The sequence below is a fragment of the Polistes canadensis genome, unplaced genomic scaffold (genome assembly GCF_001313835.1).
Source record: "Polistes canadensis isolate GaletaPanama2010 unplaced genomic scaffold, ASM131383v1 scaffold_149, whole genome shotgun sequence".
NCBI lineage: Eukaryota > Metazoa > Arthropoda > Insecta > Hymenoptera > Vespidae > Polistes > Polistes canadensis.
In genome coordinates this window covers 192,732-209,182 of record NW_014569696.1, presented here as the reverse complement: position 1 = coordinate 209,182, position 16,451 = coordinate 192,732, and the positions used below count along the sequence as shown (strand labels likewise).

Sequence of the window (16,451 nt, the reverse complement as noted above, 5' to 3'; positions counted from 1 at the left end):
CCAACTAACACACACCTACATTAAACATCGTAGCAACGCATACGCATAATACAGAGGGAAGTACGATAGCCTCTAATGCCAAGCCGGTGTACATCGTGTCTGGATGTCCAGCACTCTCCTTAATGGGGTGCCACTGATATCCTCTCCTCCCTCATTCTACACATACACACGCGTACAGAAAGAGAGAGATACGTATATACAAATACAGAATCATGCGAGTGTGTATGTTCGGTGGACAGGATCGCGTCCAGGACGATCTCCAAGGAGGAACCTATTTTTCTTTATTTCTTGTTTCTTTTTTCATTCTTTCTTCTTCTTCTTCTCCGTGTCATCAAAGTACTTACTTCCCTTCTTCTTTCTCCCTCGTTAAGCTTCTCGTACCTCATCTTTCAAATACCCGCACCCATCCCCCTCCTCTCTCTCTCTCTTTTATTCTTTCATTTTATTTCTTTTTTTTTTCCTCTGACTAGACGACGCCTAGGAAAGAATTTAGCAGTCTACCGGGAATCGCGGGTAAAGCACACCTTAATGGGATTGCCGTTTCGCGGAAGAATCATTAACGTCGTTCGAATCTAAAGAGAAGGATACCTCGACGTCGTCGTCGTCGTCGTCTTTTTCGCTAGTTGGTTAGTTAGTTGTAAGTTGGATGAACTAAAACGCGTTTTGTCCATCATGCTCTTTACGAGATTTGCACCATAAATCTGTGACATTCTCGACTGGATGCTTGAAATCCCAAACGCGCGTTTAAACTCCTGATAATTGTGCTTACGTTGTTTAAATGATACGAACAACGGATAAATACCAGTGATTAATTTGTCAAACGATATTTATTATAGATTAGATTCATTTATATATATATATAAAATAAAAAATGAAGTAATGGAACACGAACGTGAGAGATTTTCAAGTCAAGAGAAACGGGAAAGTTAGTGAGAAATTCTAATGAGTGACCGAACGTTAATACCAGGCTCATCGCGTATGAGTATGCGATGATAGGAGTGTTGCCATCCCTTGGTATTCATTCCTCTACTCTGGTTGGACGAAAGGGATATAATACGTAGCCTGCTTTAAACCTATGAATGCATATTCAAGATACGAATGTTTTAAATCCCGCTAGGATTACCAGTCGACGAGGAGCTTCTACTTTCCAGGATACAAGAGAGAGAGAGAGAGAGAGAGGGAGACGGAGAAAAAAAAGGAAGAAAAAGAGATAGGGGATGGAATCATTAAACTGGTGCGAATGAGTTTTATCATTTTCCATATCGACATAGAAAAGAAAGAGGATCCCGAAGAGAGGAGGAGGAATAGAAAGAAGAGGACGCGATGAGATTCAAACGTAAAAAGAAAGAAAGAAAAAAGGACGTAAAAAAAAAAGCTAAAAAACAAAGAGAGAAAGAAAAGAAAAAAGAGAGTGAGAGAGAGAAAGAGGTTGGATGGTGAGGGTGAGGGATTAACGGCGATAAATTTCGCAAAAATAGGGGCTTACTCTGTCGCTGGGCGACAGTCTAATCCTGAGGCCGCGCACCTCTCCCTTTAAACGTAGAGATGGGGGCGACTCGCCATAGGATTCGTCGACTCTCTCGCGAGAAACGATACGACTATCCCTTTCTATTTCTTTTTCTTTTTATTTTTTCCTTTTCCTTGACTCTCTTCTTTCTCTTGTAGAAGCGAATCGCCAGGCATCGTAAGGACCGCCGCCGCCAGTGCCCGTACTTTTTGCAATTATCTACTCGGCTCTTAAGGATATTGCTCGTTTTTTTTAATCGCGCACGGACGTCCGAGTTTCCTCTCACTCTTCTTCTTTCCATTCTTCTTTTCTTCCACCACCTCCACCCACCCAACCCTCTCTTACTTCTTTCTTACCTATCTGCATTTCACGAAATTCTTGCAAGATTGGATTGAGACTCCTATTTACCATTATCTTTCTTAGATATTCCTAGATTTATTACGTCCGGTTATACAAAATCTACACATACGTATACGCGTTCGCGACACTAACGTCGTTCAATAAAATTATTATCCTACTTTTTTACTTTTTAACCCCGTTTATCTCATCCTATTGCAAGAAAGAAATCAAAAGGAGCACGAGAGAGGATCGTTTTAAGCCGTTTGATTCGAGAAACGTGCCAAGGAGACGAAGAAAACCCACATCCATTTTGCTTCTTTCCGAGCGAAGTCTTTGCGTGGGCGAAGAAGAGAAGAGTATCCTTCGGAGGATTCCCAGAGAATAAAAGAGAGAGAGAGAGAGAAGGAGAGGAAGATAAAAGGAGAGATTCGGCATTCAGCCGCGCGTCCAGAACGGGCGCAACAATGGCCGCGCATCAACATAATTACAGTTCGCCTCGGTTGCCGAGACGCAGTCCTCTCACTCAGTCTCTCTCTCTCTCTCTCTCTCTCTCTCTCTCTCTCTGATTCCCTCTCTTTTCCTCTCTACTCTCGACGAGAGCCAAGTATTATATTCAAATGCGAGCCGAGGCGGCGCCAGTGAGCAAGAGGAAGCAAGGGGTTGCCATGCCTCGAGGCTGAGAGGAGGTTGAAGGTTGTAGGTCGAGGGAAGAGGGCTCAGGAGGGAAGAAGAGAGAGAGAGAGAGAAGGGATAACCGACGGAGGAACACAGAAATGTCGCTTCGAGCGAGCCCGGCGATTCCCAGGAGAGGAAATTACGTCGTCTGGCTTGACCCCTCCATCACCTCGGCTACGTTTCCTCCTTGGTCAAAGGGAGGGAAGAGGGCTGTCGGTGAGAGGACGACGGTGAGAGGACGACGGCGAGGGTGGCCGCTGCCCACGGCTCTGCGATACCGGCACTCGCCATTTCCAGCTCCACCCTCCCGACTCCGATAGAAGAGAGAGAAAAGGAAAGAGAAAGACTGAGAGGATACCGAAAAACTATCGAAATCACGATAGATAGATTGCCAATTCGACAAATATTTTCTATAGATTTTCATTTCGTTGCATTATACTATAAATGTTGTATGCTAGAAAATTAAAGATTAAATAAGATAATATATTTATGTAGAAAGAAAAAATCAAATGTACGTTTGTATATATATATATATATATCTGAAGAAAAATCAGTGACACGTTCGTTGAATCGTACGAGAGATAAATACGGCAAAGAATCGATATTATCGTTCTCCAACGGAACATATTTCTCGAAATAAACGGAATGAAAGGATACGGCGCGATAAATATCCCTGTATGGAGGCTGAGAGAGAGAGAGAGAGCGTCACGTCGTAACTGAGAATAAAAAACAAAAACGGGGAATAAGGAGAAAGGCTTGGGCGCGCGGAAAAAAGGGTGTATCGCGTGTGTGGTTGTCGAGGCGTGCGAGAGAAAGAACGAAAGGAAGAGGATGAGAGAGAGAGGGTGGGTCGAACATTGACTTCCCACGAGAAAGAAACGGGCGGGCATGAGGAGGATTTGTTCGAGCGGAAAACTGCCGGTCGATGTATGCAAACGTCTCTTCCACGTCCTTCGAAGCCGATAGGGTGACAACGGGCGTGTCGTGTCGACTCGGGACCCGGTTATCTTACCAAAACGTATAAGTATTGTCCACGAGCTGAGAAATCCTGATCATGCAATAAAGGAAAATAAAGTTGGAGGAGTATTCGCGAATGGTCCAGGCATTTGCCGAAGACCTTGACCTGTGAACTTTGTTCGTGTCGAGTCGTGCCACCGGAAACAGGTGGATAATGGCTAGTTTGGTGCGTTAAACGGACAATAGATATCAGTTGTGTTGTATGCGGCTGCAGGGTGGCAAAGGACGAGGACGGGACCGAGATAGGAGATCTAAGTGGGCCATGCCGCGCTACGGTTATGGCGGCATAAAACGTTCCGCTAGTGGTACCGGAGAGGGCAAAACAGTCGACGTTGAGTACCGTAGAGAGAGCCCCTTTACGGCCGAAAAAACTGCCGCTATGATTGTCTATGCAAATTGTTTAAGATATCCCTCGGTCTCTACGAGAGGGGCCCGCAAGCACGCGCGTCGTCTCTTTTTTCTGATTCTCGATCTTTTCCTTTCTTTTTATTTTTATTTTACCCACGTAAGGATACTCTCGGAAGGATGCGCGTACCGCGCCGTTATCGTCTCGATGAGATAATGGAAAACGGAGACAAAGAATGACGGATGAAAAAAAGGATTATAAATAAGCCAACTTTGGGAATGATTTTTTGTCGAACGTGTTAACAGGTCGCTTACCTATCAAATACTTTCTTTCTTTCGTTCTTTCCTACAGCAATATTAATCATGCACGATTGGTTAAAGGAAAAATTTCATCGTTAATCGTTGATCGAATTAAATATTACCCAAGACTAATATGGATGAATTAAAGATCGCGAAGAGATAGGCCGAACGTGTTGAGCCCGTTGAATGAAACGCATTTCATTATCGATCTCGATGTGCACGACTCGATCTCTCTTTCTCTTTTACTCTCGAACCACTGTTGGCCCGCCTTATTCCTTCCTCTCCGTGGCCCGGTAATGGTATTGCCGGTTTGTGGTTTGTATCGGCAGCCTTACCTACCTTAGATAGCTTATTGATTGCCTCGACTGCACTCCGTTCTCCCGTTACACGACAATGTAGAATATACGCTGCTCCGCCTGAAACCGCCTCTGTGTGTTCGCAACTTTATACCGGGTGTAATCCTTATTTTCATTTCATTCTTTCACATACATTATTATCTTTTCATTCATTTTAATCTATTCCCCGTTTGTGTTTTACATATTCGGGTCATTTATGAACATTACTTTCTTCTTTAATAAAATGTCACGCTGAACATAAAATTATCTTTTAAAAATGATGCATAAGTTAATCATATTAATACATTAATTTCACATTTAATTGAATGAATATTCTTTTCTTTTGCTGAAAAAGTAACTTTAACTATTCCAAGTACCAGCAACAATATTATCCAATCCTATTCTGTTATGATATACGATAAATAAGAAAGAAAGAAAGTAAGAAAAGGAAAGAAAAAGAGGAGAAAGGTAGAAAATAAAGAATTGGTAAAGCAACAAATAAATCGTGTTTCATGGAAAAGTCAGTTTTATCGCCCGGAGAGGTTTCTGTATTTGCCACCCGATATATGTGAAACGAAGTAGCATAGAGCACAGAACTGGCAAATGTAATTTCGTAGAATGTTTCCATTGATATAAGAAGAGCAGGAGCTTGTTGGTAGTTGGGAGGAGCGGCTGGGTATATGGAGTAACAGAAAGAGAAAGAGAAAGAAGAAAAAGAAGAAAGAGGAGGAGGAGGAGGAGGAGGAGGAGGAGGTAGAAAATGGAAGAACGGAAGGAGGTGGCGGAAGGAGGAGCAAAGTCGCAGGAAACTGCAAGCTAGACGGATATATCTCCCGAGTAAATTAAAATGGATTATATATGTCGACTCCATCTTCAATCTTTATTCTTTCCAGCTACGGCTCGCAACCCCCTCGGGGCTTTGGTTTATTGCCCGCGGCCTCCTGCACCCCGCGGGTAATTGTTATTGCTCAGAAATGAATGTGCAGTTTTCTTCCTCTCTCTCTCTCTCTTAAAGGCTCGAACGAATCCCGGTACAAACGGGAACGTATTCTTCTCTCTACGTCTTTTTTCTTTTTTTTTTATAGATTTTCTAATACTTTTCTAAAACTCAATATATTTTCCATCGTAAATTAAAACTTAAGATAATTTCTCAACTAACCATATAATTATACATTTACTTGGATAATTATCGGTCAACGATCTAACCAACGTTGAATTACTAAAGTCAAGCAACGTGAGTACGGTTAATAAAACGGATGGATGACTGGTTTGAAAAAAAAAGAAAGGTGTGCTGTTGATACCACAGAAGGTGTTCGTAAAGAAGTTGCTCGAGAACTGGTAAAAAAAAAGAAATAATGAAAATAATAACACACGCGCAATTATACAATTATCAGTAATTGAATAGTTATAGTAATTACTGAATTACAAAAAAATAAATAGAAGATCGAGGTAGAAAAAAAAAGTCATCATCATTACGCAATTCGGCGATGATCGATTAAAGTCTGTTAATAAATTTTTGGAAAGGACTAGCAAAGAGAAGTACACGAGAGATCGAGTCAAGCATGATATATGCTCCTCTTCCGTCTAATTAAACTTAGAGAACGTTGTCGTAGAGTTGCTTGCTACGTTCCTTGCTACGTTGCTTGATACGTTGCTTCGTTGGACCGACGTTGTACTGCGAAGGATGCTCCTCCTCATAGGATAGCTTTCAAAATGACAAGCGAACTACTCGTTGGAAAGTAAAGGAGCCTATAAAAGATGTTCACGAGTGCCAACGAGACACAAAGTTACATACATACATATGTATAGATGTAATACATGTATATATATATTATATATAGTAATTCTAAATATAGATAGACATATACATATATATATAGGATTAAAAGGAGGAAGAAAACGTAGCTTGTTACTGTCACGATACAAATTCATTTTTCGAATCTAATAATTATCGCTCCGATGATTCCGATCACGCTAGGAAAGCAATGTAATTCTTGAAAGAGCTTAGAAAGTTTATCAAGCTGGTAGTTTTCATGCTCCAACGAATACGCGGAACGTTTATATATGTACAAGACTTTTAGCGAATAACCGAACATATTGATTCACTATAGCTCATTATTCAAATTATCGGCCATATTTCTTTTTTTTTCCTTTCTTTTCCTTCTTATTTCTTCTTTCTTCTTCTTCTTCTTCTTCTTCTTCGCTTATCGATTAACAACTTCCTCGTTTTCTCTCGAGCAATCTACTTTCGTTAACGTTCCGCATTAATATAAAACGTTTAGGTACAAGTAACGTTCACTTTCGATCAGTGAAACGGAATTTCTTGATGATAGTTGTTCCCTCGATCGCGTGCACTTTATCCTACTTCGTGTAATATTCTAAGCCGAGCGGAAATACGCATATAACTCAAGTTAAAACTTTTCTAAAAAAGCGTACGAAAAAAAGGAAACGTAGTAAAAAAAGTTCTGATTACTCGGCAAGGATTTGGAAATATAAATTTGGAATAACGTTTAATCGTTCGTAATAAACAGCGAGATGAATGCGTCGCTGGTGAATCTAGCATAATAAAAAACGTATCCCGAAGTATCTAAGAGTCGAGTGGTTTGCCAAACATGTATAATCATAAAATCGATGATACTCGAACTACTATTAGGAAGAATCGTGAATCTGTAAGAAACAATTTTCTAATTTAGGTATAGGTAAAGATTAAAAGAGAGAGTATATCGAATGGTGTCTATCGTTGAAAGGATAGAGGAAGGCACAGATCACGTCTAGGGACACTTTGAAACGCGTACATCGAGAGTCCCGATGCAGGGCATGGCTTACACTAAAATCCTTTTAACTTGGACCATCCTGCCATTCGGAAGCCGTTAACAACGCGAAAGCTCTCGGCGACGCGATTAACCGAGAGAACCGAAGTAGCAACACCAATAGCAACAGCAACAGCAGTGATCGCAACCAGTGCTCGCGTTATGCCACCAGTAGCAGCGGGCTGCTCGTCTTTTCACGAGGGCGATACCGTCATCGTGCAAACAGCGTATATGCATTAAACCGTGAACCCACTATCCACGCCGTCATATCCAATACAGGTTGTGCGTTGCGGGGGTCGCAGGAGTCTCGGAGGGTGAGTGAGTGAGTGAGCGAGAGAGAGAGAGGAAAGGTGGTGCATATATAGGGTGCTTTCGAGGGTGTCTGCCAAGCCACCCCTACGCCTCCTACCCTCGTGCGGTAATGGCATTAACCGAGCTGCAATATGATTACCGCTCTCGCAAGGTAACTTGATCATACCCGAAATCTATGGGGTGTCCGGATAGAACGTTTCAGAGACAGACAGAGATAGACGGAATACTATGACGGGAATATAAAAAAAAAAGAAGGTGTCGTTCTAGCCTCGAGAAAACGTTCACACAATTGTCTTTCATTTTCCCTTCTCTTTTTTTCTCCTCCCCCCTCTTAATCGTAGTGTACGCTTTTTGCAGCTCGGATTACCCGTAAATCATTAGACGATGGAACAACCCCAACTAGAATCGACGTTCCTTATCCGGGCATTAGGAGATTACTCTTTGCTCAAGCTCGTTTCTTTCCACTTAAGTTTTCTTCTCTCTTCCTTTTTTCCTTCTATTCTTTCACTTTATCTTTCTCTCTCTTTCTCTCTCTTTTTTCGTTTTATACGAAAATTCTTTAGAAAATACTTAGAGCGTACCACAGGAGTATTCGTACTATCATTGTACATTTTAAATAATTAATATTTGCTATATTACTAAAATAGATTTGTGCGTAAAAGAATTTAAAAAATTTTCATTACAACTCCATAAAGAATGATTTCAAATTTACAGTTAGACGACGCGTACGAATATTTCTATGACACATTGTATACGGATTTATTTATGCTTGCTAATTCGCCGTGATTACTTTGCGACGACGACGACGTGAATAAGAAAAAGAAAAAGAAAAGAAAAACCACGAGAAAACGATAGGTGCTAATGAAGACGACGAAAAGTAGAAAGAGTTAAACATTGTTATTATCGTCGGTACGTTGACATATTGCGAAAGAAGAACGTCGTCGTTGTCGTTGTCATCGTCGTCGTTGTCGTAGTCGTTAGGGTTTCTAGAAACGAAAGATAAACGTAAGGGAGTGAAATTAAAAAAGACTTACCGTGAGGTGTTGAAACAGCCACGCCCTGAGAATGTTGGTCGCGACTTTTGGGAAGATTCCTCTCTTCTTCTGATTCTTCTTACCCGAGGAATCGTCGTCTTCCTCGCCCGTCCCCTCGCCGCTACCGATACTCGCGTTGCTCGCGTCACCTGTGTAACAACAAAATTAATTCAATTTAATAAACGAATATAATATCAAAGATAGAAGAGAAAATGATGAAAATTCATTTTAAACCCGCACGTTTAAAACGAACGATCCGCTTCTTACGACAGCTAAACACCGACTGTTCATTTAACTGTCATTAGAATAAAAACATGCGCTTATTTCGAGTATATATTTTCTATTTAAATCTTCATTAATTTTGTAAAAAATATTTTTATATTATTATGCTCCATGAATATATATATATTATTTTTTTATTATATGGACTGATTACTGGACATACGCTTTTCTTTTCTTTTCTGTTCTCTTCTCTTCTAATTCTGAACGCGCTGCTTAGGGCTTTAAAAGACCGTTCTGCCTAGTTCCCCAGCCAACCGTTCAAGCGTCGCTACTATCTATCGCGCCTAACCTCTCTTTGATAGATCTTCAATTAATTATTTTTCTCTCGTTGATGCATGATTGTAGAAACATGTTACAAAGAAAACTTCCAATCCGGGCTGAATACCCAATTTTAGGATTCGTGAAAAAATTGGGCCTTTGGACTGACTGAACCTGGGACTCGAACCCGAATTTTTCGCTTCCCGGACTTTTTCGACTGCTCCTTACCCACTCAGCTATCTAGGGCAATCTCTTCACGAATGCATATTCAAGTATTTGGCATGGAGGCGCTCGTCCCACATATTTATCTTTATTACTATGAATTTTTTTATATTTTAATTAATTTCTTTATTTATATTTATATTATTTTATTTGTTAGTATTATATCGAATCGATCCAAAGACTAAATATAAAAATTCGAGAATGATTTTAAGCCGCGTCCGCGATTTTCGATAGAAGGAAGAAAGAGAGAGAGAGAGAGAGGAGGGTGTATGAATGTATACCATGGGCGATAACTAGCTTTGCCTCCATTTCGAACGACAGTTCCCATGCATACAAACACCATTAAGCCACCCGCAATATTCCGGTTTCCCCTTTTGCTTGGTGCACACATACATAGATATATACCGAGGCTCCAGATCCTTCCAACAACAACAACGATGACGACGACTACTACGACGACTATTACAACGACCCTTCCATATCCTCCTTCATATAAAACCCCCCCGTTCACAACGCATTAATTCCCCGTCATTTATCAATCTTAGCTTTTTAATTGCACGTGACTCTCGGTCACTGGGGACCATCGTAATGAAGAACATTAAGACGGCTTACGGGTCACGCTTTCACGAACACTCTGTAAGAAATTGACGAGATCGTGTTAGAAATAATAAGTTTTTTAGTATTTTACAAATGCATACGAATGAAATACAGTCAACAAATTTAAATGATTCTAATGTGTTAAAGATTAAATGAAATTTAGAATGCGAAAAGAAATTCTTACGATTTGTAGAATTTTTTGATTTTCTTTCTAATACGGAATCGTTTGGAAAAAGGAAAACGCGTTACGCTACTTACGCCGACGGATTATAAATGACCGAGCTTTATCGTAGTGCCCAAGGCTCTACGAAGGTTCTATCGTAACAGAGAGATCAGGGTTAGCACGCTTCTCTCAGGGGGTTCAGGATGACAGGTCGCCCGGGGGTGCCTCCGTGTCCTCCCTTCCTCCCTTCCTCCCTGCTTTTCTACCTCCCCCTCGTCACCACACCGTGACCACCACCAGCACCAACACCACCAATACCAGTAACCTTTCAAAAGATCGTTCTCCTGCCCGAGATTAACTTTGAATTCGACGTACGGACCGAAGGGAAACTGGAGGGACGAAAAATTTGTCCGTCGTAGGAACGGACGGACCGGAACGACGGGAGATCGATGGAAATCGCTCCCGGAATACGATGCGTCTCTTTCTTTTTTTTACTTTACTTTACTTCGGGGAAGTGGAGGTGGGGTATGTAGAGAAAATGAGAAAATTTCAATCGATTCTAAAATCTCCGTTTCAACGTTCTCCTATCGAAATAAAAAAAAACAAATGAAAAAACATTTCGATACGTGCTTAAAAGTTTACATTATTTTTCGTATCGTTGCATTAATTTTACAAGTAAAGTCATTTTGTGAGAAAATTTTTTTTAGATTACGGAACGTAGCCAGAGCCGATGCAATTTATCCGCAGGAAGAGAGGGGAAGAAGACAACAGTAACAACCTCGAGAAAACAATTACTATCTTTTCGGTTGATCTCGAGTAACAGAAGAGCATCCAGGACCTCCCGGCGACGTCTTCTTCTTCTTCTTCTTCTTCTTCTTTAGCGATCTCCTTCGCGTCGCTTGTTTTCATTCGCCGGACAAGAAGCAAAATCAAGAGAGAAATAAAGAGAGAGAGAGAGAACAAAAACGCGGCTACATCGTTGTCCCCGGTCCTTCGATGGTGGCTCCGTAATGGCGAGTAGTCCCGAGTAGAAAATGGATAGAACGGTCTGCTGCGATGTAACTAGTGAACACGAGAGAGAGAGACAAATACAAAGACAAAGGGAAAGAGAGAGAGAGAGAGAGAGAGAGAGAGAAAGAGAGAGAGTGCTTGGAACGAGCGATGCGACTGGCCAGCGGAATAACGGAATGGTTAGTGGGAGCGTCCCTCTGATTGCAGTTAATTTACTCGACGAATCGGGTTAATGTAGCGTACAGACCGTATCGTGCGGCACCGTATACGAGCATAGACGTACCGGTAAAGAGGGTTTATCTCATTTATTCGACGATTGTCATCGCTGTAATGCCCGATTTCAAAACTGTCACCGGCCTCTCTCGCTAACGCCAACCAACAAACGTATACGCGATATCGAAATAATATATGTATGTATATGTACCGTATCATTGTCGTGAGAAAAAAAAATAGAAAGGTATAGGAATGAAGAGGGCAGGGGAAGAAGGAACAGGGAAAATGGAATTGGTAATTTCGTCGAAATTCAACTTAAAAAGGTAAAATCGTTGTTGTTTAAAAACAATACAAGTAATTCAGACACGATTTAGTTATTCTAGAATCAAGCCCACCCATACGTTGTCATCGATAAACCATAGTCGTTTGTAAAGTAAATCAACCTTAAACAATAAATATCGTCCATTGATTTCCCATAATAAAAAAAGGAAAGGAACTCGTGGGACAACCTAATATATGTTTGTACGGATTAGTCAAAGTAGATCAGCTCATTTAATACACTTGTCTTAAACCACCTACGTTCTGTCTATCCTGAGAATAAGTAAAAGGTAACAGTAAAACGTCTGGTGTGTCTTATAGAATATTCCAAAAGAAAATTGTCAGTAAGGTGCGCGTAGGTCGTCATCGGTTTGCGATCCGATGAATGTTCATTGGCGCGTGCACTAAGCGCGAGTAGGTTACATTTACGAGGATGCGCATCGAGTTGGAAGGGCAACAACAACGACTAAAGAGAAAGAGAAAAAAGGAGAGAGAGAGAGAGGATGGTAGCTGAGCGTAGCCATATCGTCCTCGACTTGATTTATGCACCGCACGCACCATTTTTACTGTCGCTTTATAGAGATTTAAGTGCGGCCAATTATACGTTTACGCCGAGTCCGTGAAATGTGAGTAAAAGATGGTGAATGACTAAGGGAGGATTCAAAGGAAGAAGGGGGAAAAAAAAGGAGAGAGAGAGGAGACTTGTTTTCCCGTTCTTTTTTCTGCTTCTATATTAATACTTCTATTTAATATCATTATCATCATGGTTCACGGATGACGAGAGACCAACTTGAATGTTGGTCGGAGGCCGGGCTTATAACGCTTCATGACGCTTCTTCTTTCGTTTCTTTCTTCGAAATGTCTCGGCTATACTTAGCGAACGGGATCGAGAATAAGCCGAGCCTATTTCCAGAACGCCTCGACCCATCGTGCTACTCCGTCATTCCGAAAAACGAGAGATAGAGAGAGATAGATACAAAACGGGAAAGAGATTTAGAGAGAGGGAAAGAGATGTTACAAGACCTACGACTGAAGGTACGACAAAAAGAGAGACGTCCTTAACCTAAGGACGTTTCTAAAACTTGTCGAAAGAGAGAGAAAGATTTACGACGCGTTAAAATCGAAATTCGAGAAATCACGGAAAGGGAAATGAAGATGAATAGTATATCTCGCAAAGAATCGATAGTTATCTCGTTGGAAATTCTGGATTATGGTTTCGTTCGATCGTCGACCCCACGAGATAAAAAAAAAACAAGAAAAAAAAGAAAGAGAGAGAGGATGCCACGCGATAAATCGAGGCACCGCCGATGATCTTGCGCGCGTGCACGAGCGAGCGAGCGAGCAAGCTAAAACGTCAAGCGAAAATGTCTTCCTCGAAGGCGAGGCTTCTGGCTCTATTTAGGGTGACCAGCATGCAACGTCGAAATAACACGCGCATATGGCTGCCGAAAATAAACTCCTCCTTATTCCATCCTCCGTCGAAGAACCGAGGACCGCCGACTATCTTTTCCACCTTCTCCTCCTCCTATTTCTTCTCTTTCTCTCCTTTTTCACCTCCATCTTACGTCTCATCGTTCCACTTCTTCAGCATTTCGAGATACGTTCTTCTCTTCTTCTTCTTCTTCTTCTTCTTCTTGAAGACGAGAAAATGACAGGGAGACATTTATTTGCCAACTCGGTCTTTCTACCCCTACGTCACAGATACACAGCAGACATGTACATTCGTGAAAGAGAAGGGGAGAGTATTCTATGTTACCCTCCTCCTTCTTCCTTCCTCCTCTTTCTCTTTGAGTATCGCTTTTCACGGTCACGAGATCTTACGATATCGAACTCTATATCTTGACTCGGTGCAGGTTATCTGTTTGCTAAGTACTATGCATCTCCCTAGTCGATATAATTGTTCGAAACTTGATATACCTTTTTGTGACGAAGAATAAAGTATTAAGTATCACCAAAATTATCTGGCTAATTTTTCTTTAGAAAATTTCAAGACAATACACTATCGCATACATAAATCGTTACAAACTTTTTTACAATTTCAACGTATTCTAATTTGTTTGATCGATATCAACATGAATTGTCGAATTATTTTCGGATCTAATCGAACCATTATTCTTTTAGCTTGAAATCTTTGAACCAATTGGAAATTCAAAACGAGGATCATTTCGGATCAACGAATGTTTTCCCTCGATCTTGGAATCTCGAGGTCGTTGCACCAAAACATGCATTCTGGTTTGACTCTCCTCCCCCTTTTCGAGAGGATACAGCATGCATCTCTCTCTTTTTCTCTCTCTCTCTCTCTCTATCTATCTCTTTCGTTCGCTCTTCGACGATTCCCGAAACTATTTTTGGCGATGAAATGCAAGAACGGCGACGACGCTGCACCCTCCTCCACCTACTTCTTCAAACACCCTTCTTCCTCCTCCTCATCTGACTGTCCTGAACTGTGTAGTTGTGTGTTCGTTCGTTCTGTTCTGTTCTGTTCTCGTGTCGCACGATATCGTCTCGCTCGATTTCGCTCGAAAATCTCCCTGCTAAGATATAATAGTAGAAAGAGAGACAGAAAGAGAGAGGGAGAGAGAAAGAGAAAGGGAAAGGGAGAGAAGAGGACCATCTCGACGCATCTGCGCCGCTTAATCCGGGAATCTGCTTAACCGGAAGATTAATCGCCGATTGTGGGCGAGATGAGGCGAGATGAAGAACTCGCGACCGAGAGAATAAGTACCAGACGAAGAGATGGAGATAGAGAGAGAAAGAGAGAAAGAGAGAGAAAGAACGAGAGAGATAGACATACTTTGTAGGAGTTTGTCTTACAAATGAGCCGGGCGACGGAGGATAATTTAGTACGACGCGTGCACAGTCCCGTTTACCTTTCGGTGCTTGCTATTTAGATATGTGTTAGTTACACTTTGCTTGTTAATAATCCTGTATCGTCTTACCGTCTTTACTCATTCATTCAGAATTTTATATTCGTGATATGATCATTATCAAAGTAATTTTTAATCGAGCGATAATAATTAGAAATCAAATGTATGCATTTATTAACGCAAGTATGCCAAATTGAAAAAGGACGCCGAATAGAATGCGTGCAGATATTAATTCAGGTATATTAACTATCAAAAAAAAGAAAAAGAATAATAAATGAAAACAATTTTGTTGGTTTATGTTGAACAGACATTCCCTCTTAAAGAATTGAGCGTAGGCGAAGGTGCGAATAAAGTCATTCGTTCCGCATTTTCTTACGTTGCCAGTAACACATTTGAAACATGTATATAGAAATTCGTATATCTATTCGCGTGTGAAAGTAAAGTGTACCCCTCCTACGCGTTGCAACGGGAATGATAAATAAAAAAAAATAAACGTAGAACGGGTTGGCGTGTCGAATCGACGAAGCTCGAGTTTTCTCTGCTCTCATCGAGCTATCGTATGGTGGGATTATGACGATAAATAAAGTCACGTGGAAAGACAGAGAGAGGAGGTGGAGAAAGGAGATGAGGAAGGTTTTAGGATGAAAATAAAAGGTCGATGAAGGAAAAGGAAGAAAAGAAGGAAGAGGAAAGAGGAAGAGAAGTAGTTGTAAGAGAGAAGAAGAAGAGGAAGAAGAAGAAGGAACGATCTCTTGATTGAGACATCGACGAAGGAGCCCTGACAGTTATCTGATTCATGGACATGCCGAGTGTATTTTATGCTGTACGACCTATGAATACAGATCGATCCGCCGCCGCGGGACAGTAGCAATGGCGACGACCAGGACAAGCTGAGCACCAACAGCAGCACCAGCACCAGCACCAGCATCAGCACCAGCACCAACACCAGAACCACTAGTCAGAGAGAAGATCATAGGTACTTCTTTCTCTTTCTTTCTGTTGCTTTCTCTGTCAGATACTTGACTACCTATATGGATATATCAATTACACGTAGTATACCACGTATCGCAAACATTAGAAAAGAAGATCAAAGAAAGAGATCTTATTGAGATTCATCGAACGTTGTTCGGCTACCAGTTCCGCGAGGATCCATGGATTCCTAAACGTCTACGTGACAGATCGCCGATTCGTTTGCTTACGAACTCCGATCGGAGATAGGACGATCGAATTCTTTCTCAAATAGAATTATCGATGGATCTTATTTATCTGTTTCAATTTAACTTTCTTATCGTCAACGCAAATGTTTATTTTTTATTTTCAATATTTTAACTTATCATATATTATATAAACTTTGTTAAATTACGATACGGTAGGATAATTGAAACAGGATATTCGATCGATCTAACGCAGAGAGTCACGATCTTATTTCGAAGTATAGATAAAAGTAGAAAAGTAAAATTACGCGAAATACGCTGGCTCGTCAGAAAAAATAGTTTGAACTCGTTTCTTTTTACGTTACACTCGAGTTTATCGCAATATGCAAATTAACGAGCTGAGGCGCGACTCGATCTCGCATTGCTACTCGTTCGGTCCATTCGACTTTTATGATACGAATCCGCGTCTGCTTAATCTTTCTCTTTTTCTTTACATTTCCTTCCTCTCGTCGTTCTTTATTCTTAGTTGTCGTAGGTGAGATACTCGGCTTTGCTTCGTGATTTGCGCTAGCTACTATGCTCCTTCGTGTACATAAGATAGAGAGAGAGAGAAGGTGGATATCTCCGGGGCAACGTTGGCAACGAAGCACGTACGGAGATTGTACTAATTAATGCCACGGGAGCGAGGAGCC

At 41.2% G+C, this 16,451-nt stretch overlaps 1 protein-coding gene across 1 annotated transcript in view; it reads right to left on the bottom strand.

Annotated features, from left to right (window-relative positions):
* LOC106788691 (homeobox protein homothorax) overlaps window positions 1-16,451 on the bottom strand; it is a 326,486-nt gene that overhangs the window by 119,083 nt on the left and 190,952 nt on the right. The window contains exon 8 of the mRNA XM_014752177.1: window positions 8,675-8,823. Within this exon, the coding sequence (XP_014607663.1) occupies window positions 8,675-8,823 (149 nt within the window). The remainder of the gene's footprint in view (window positions 1-8,674; window positions 8,824-16,451) is intronic.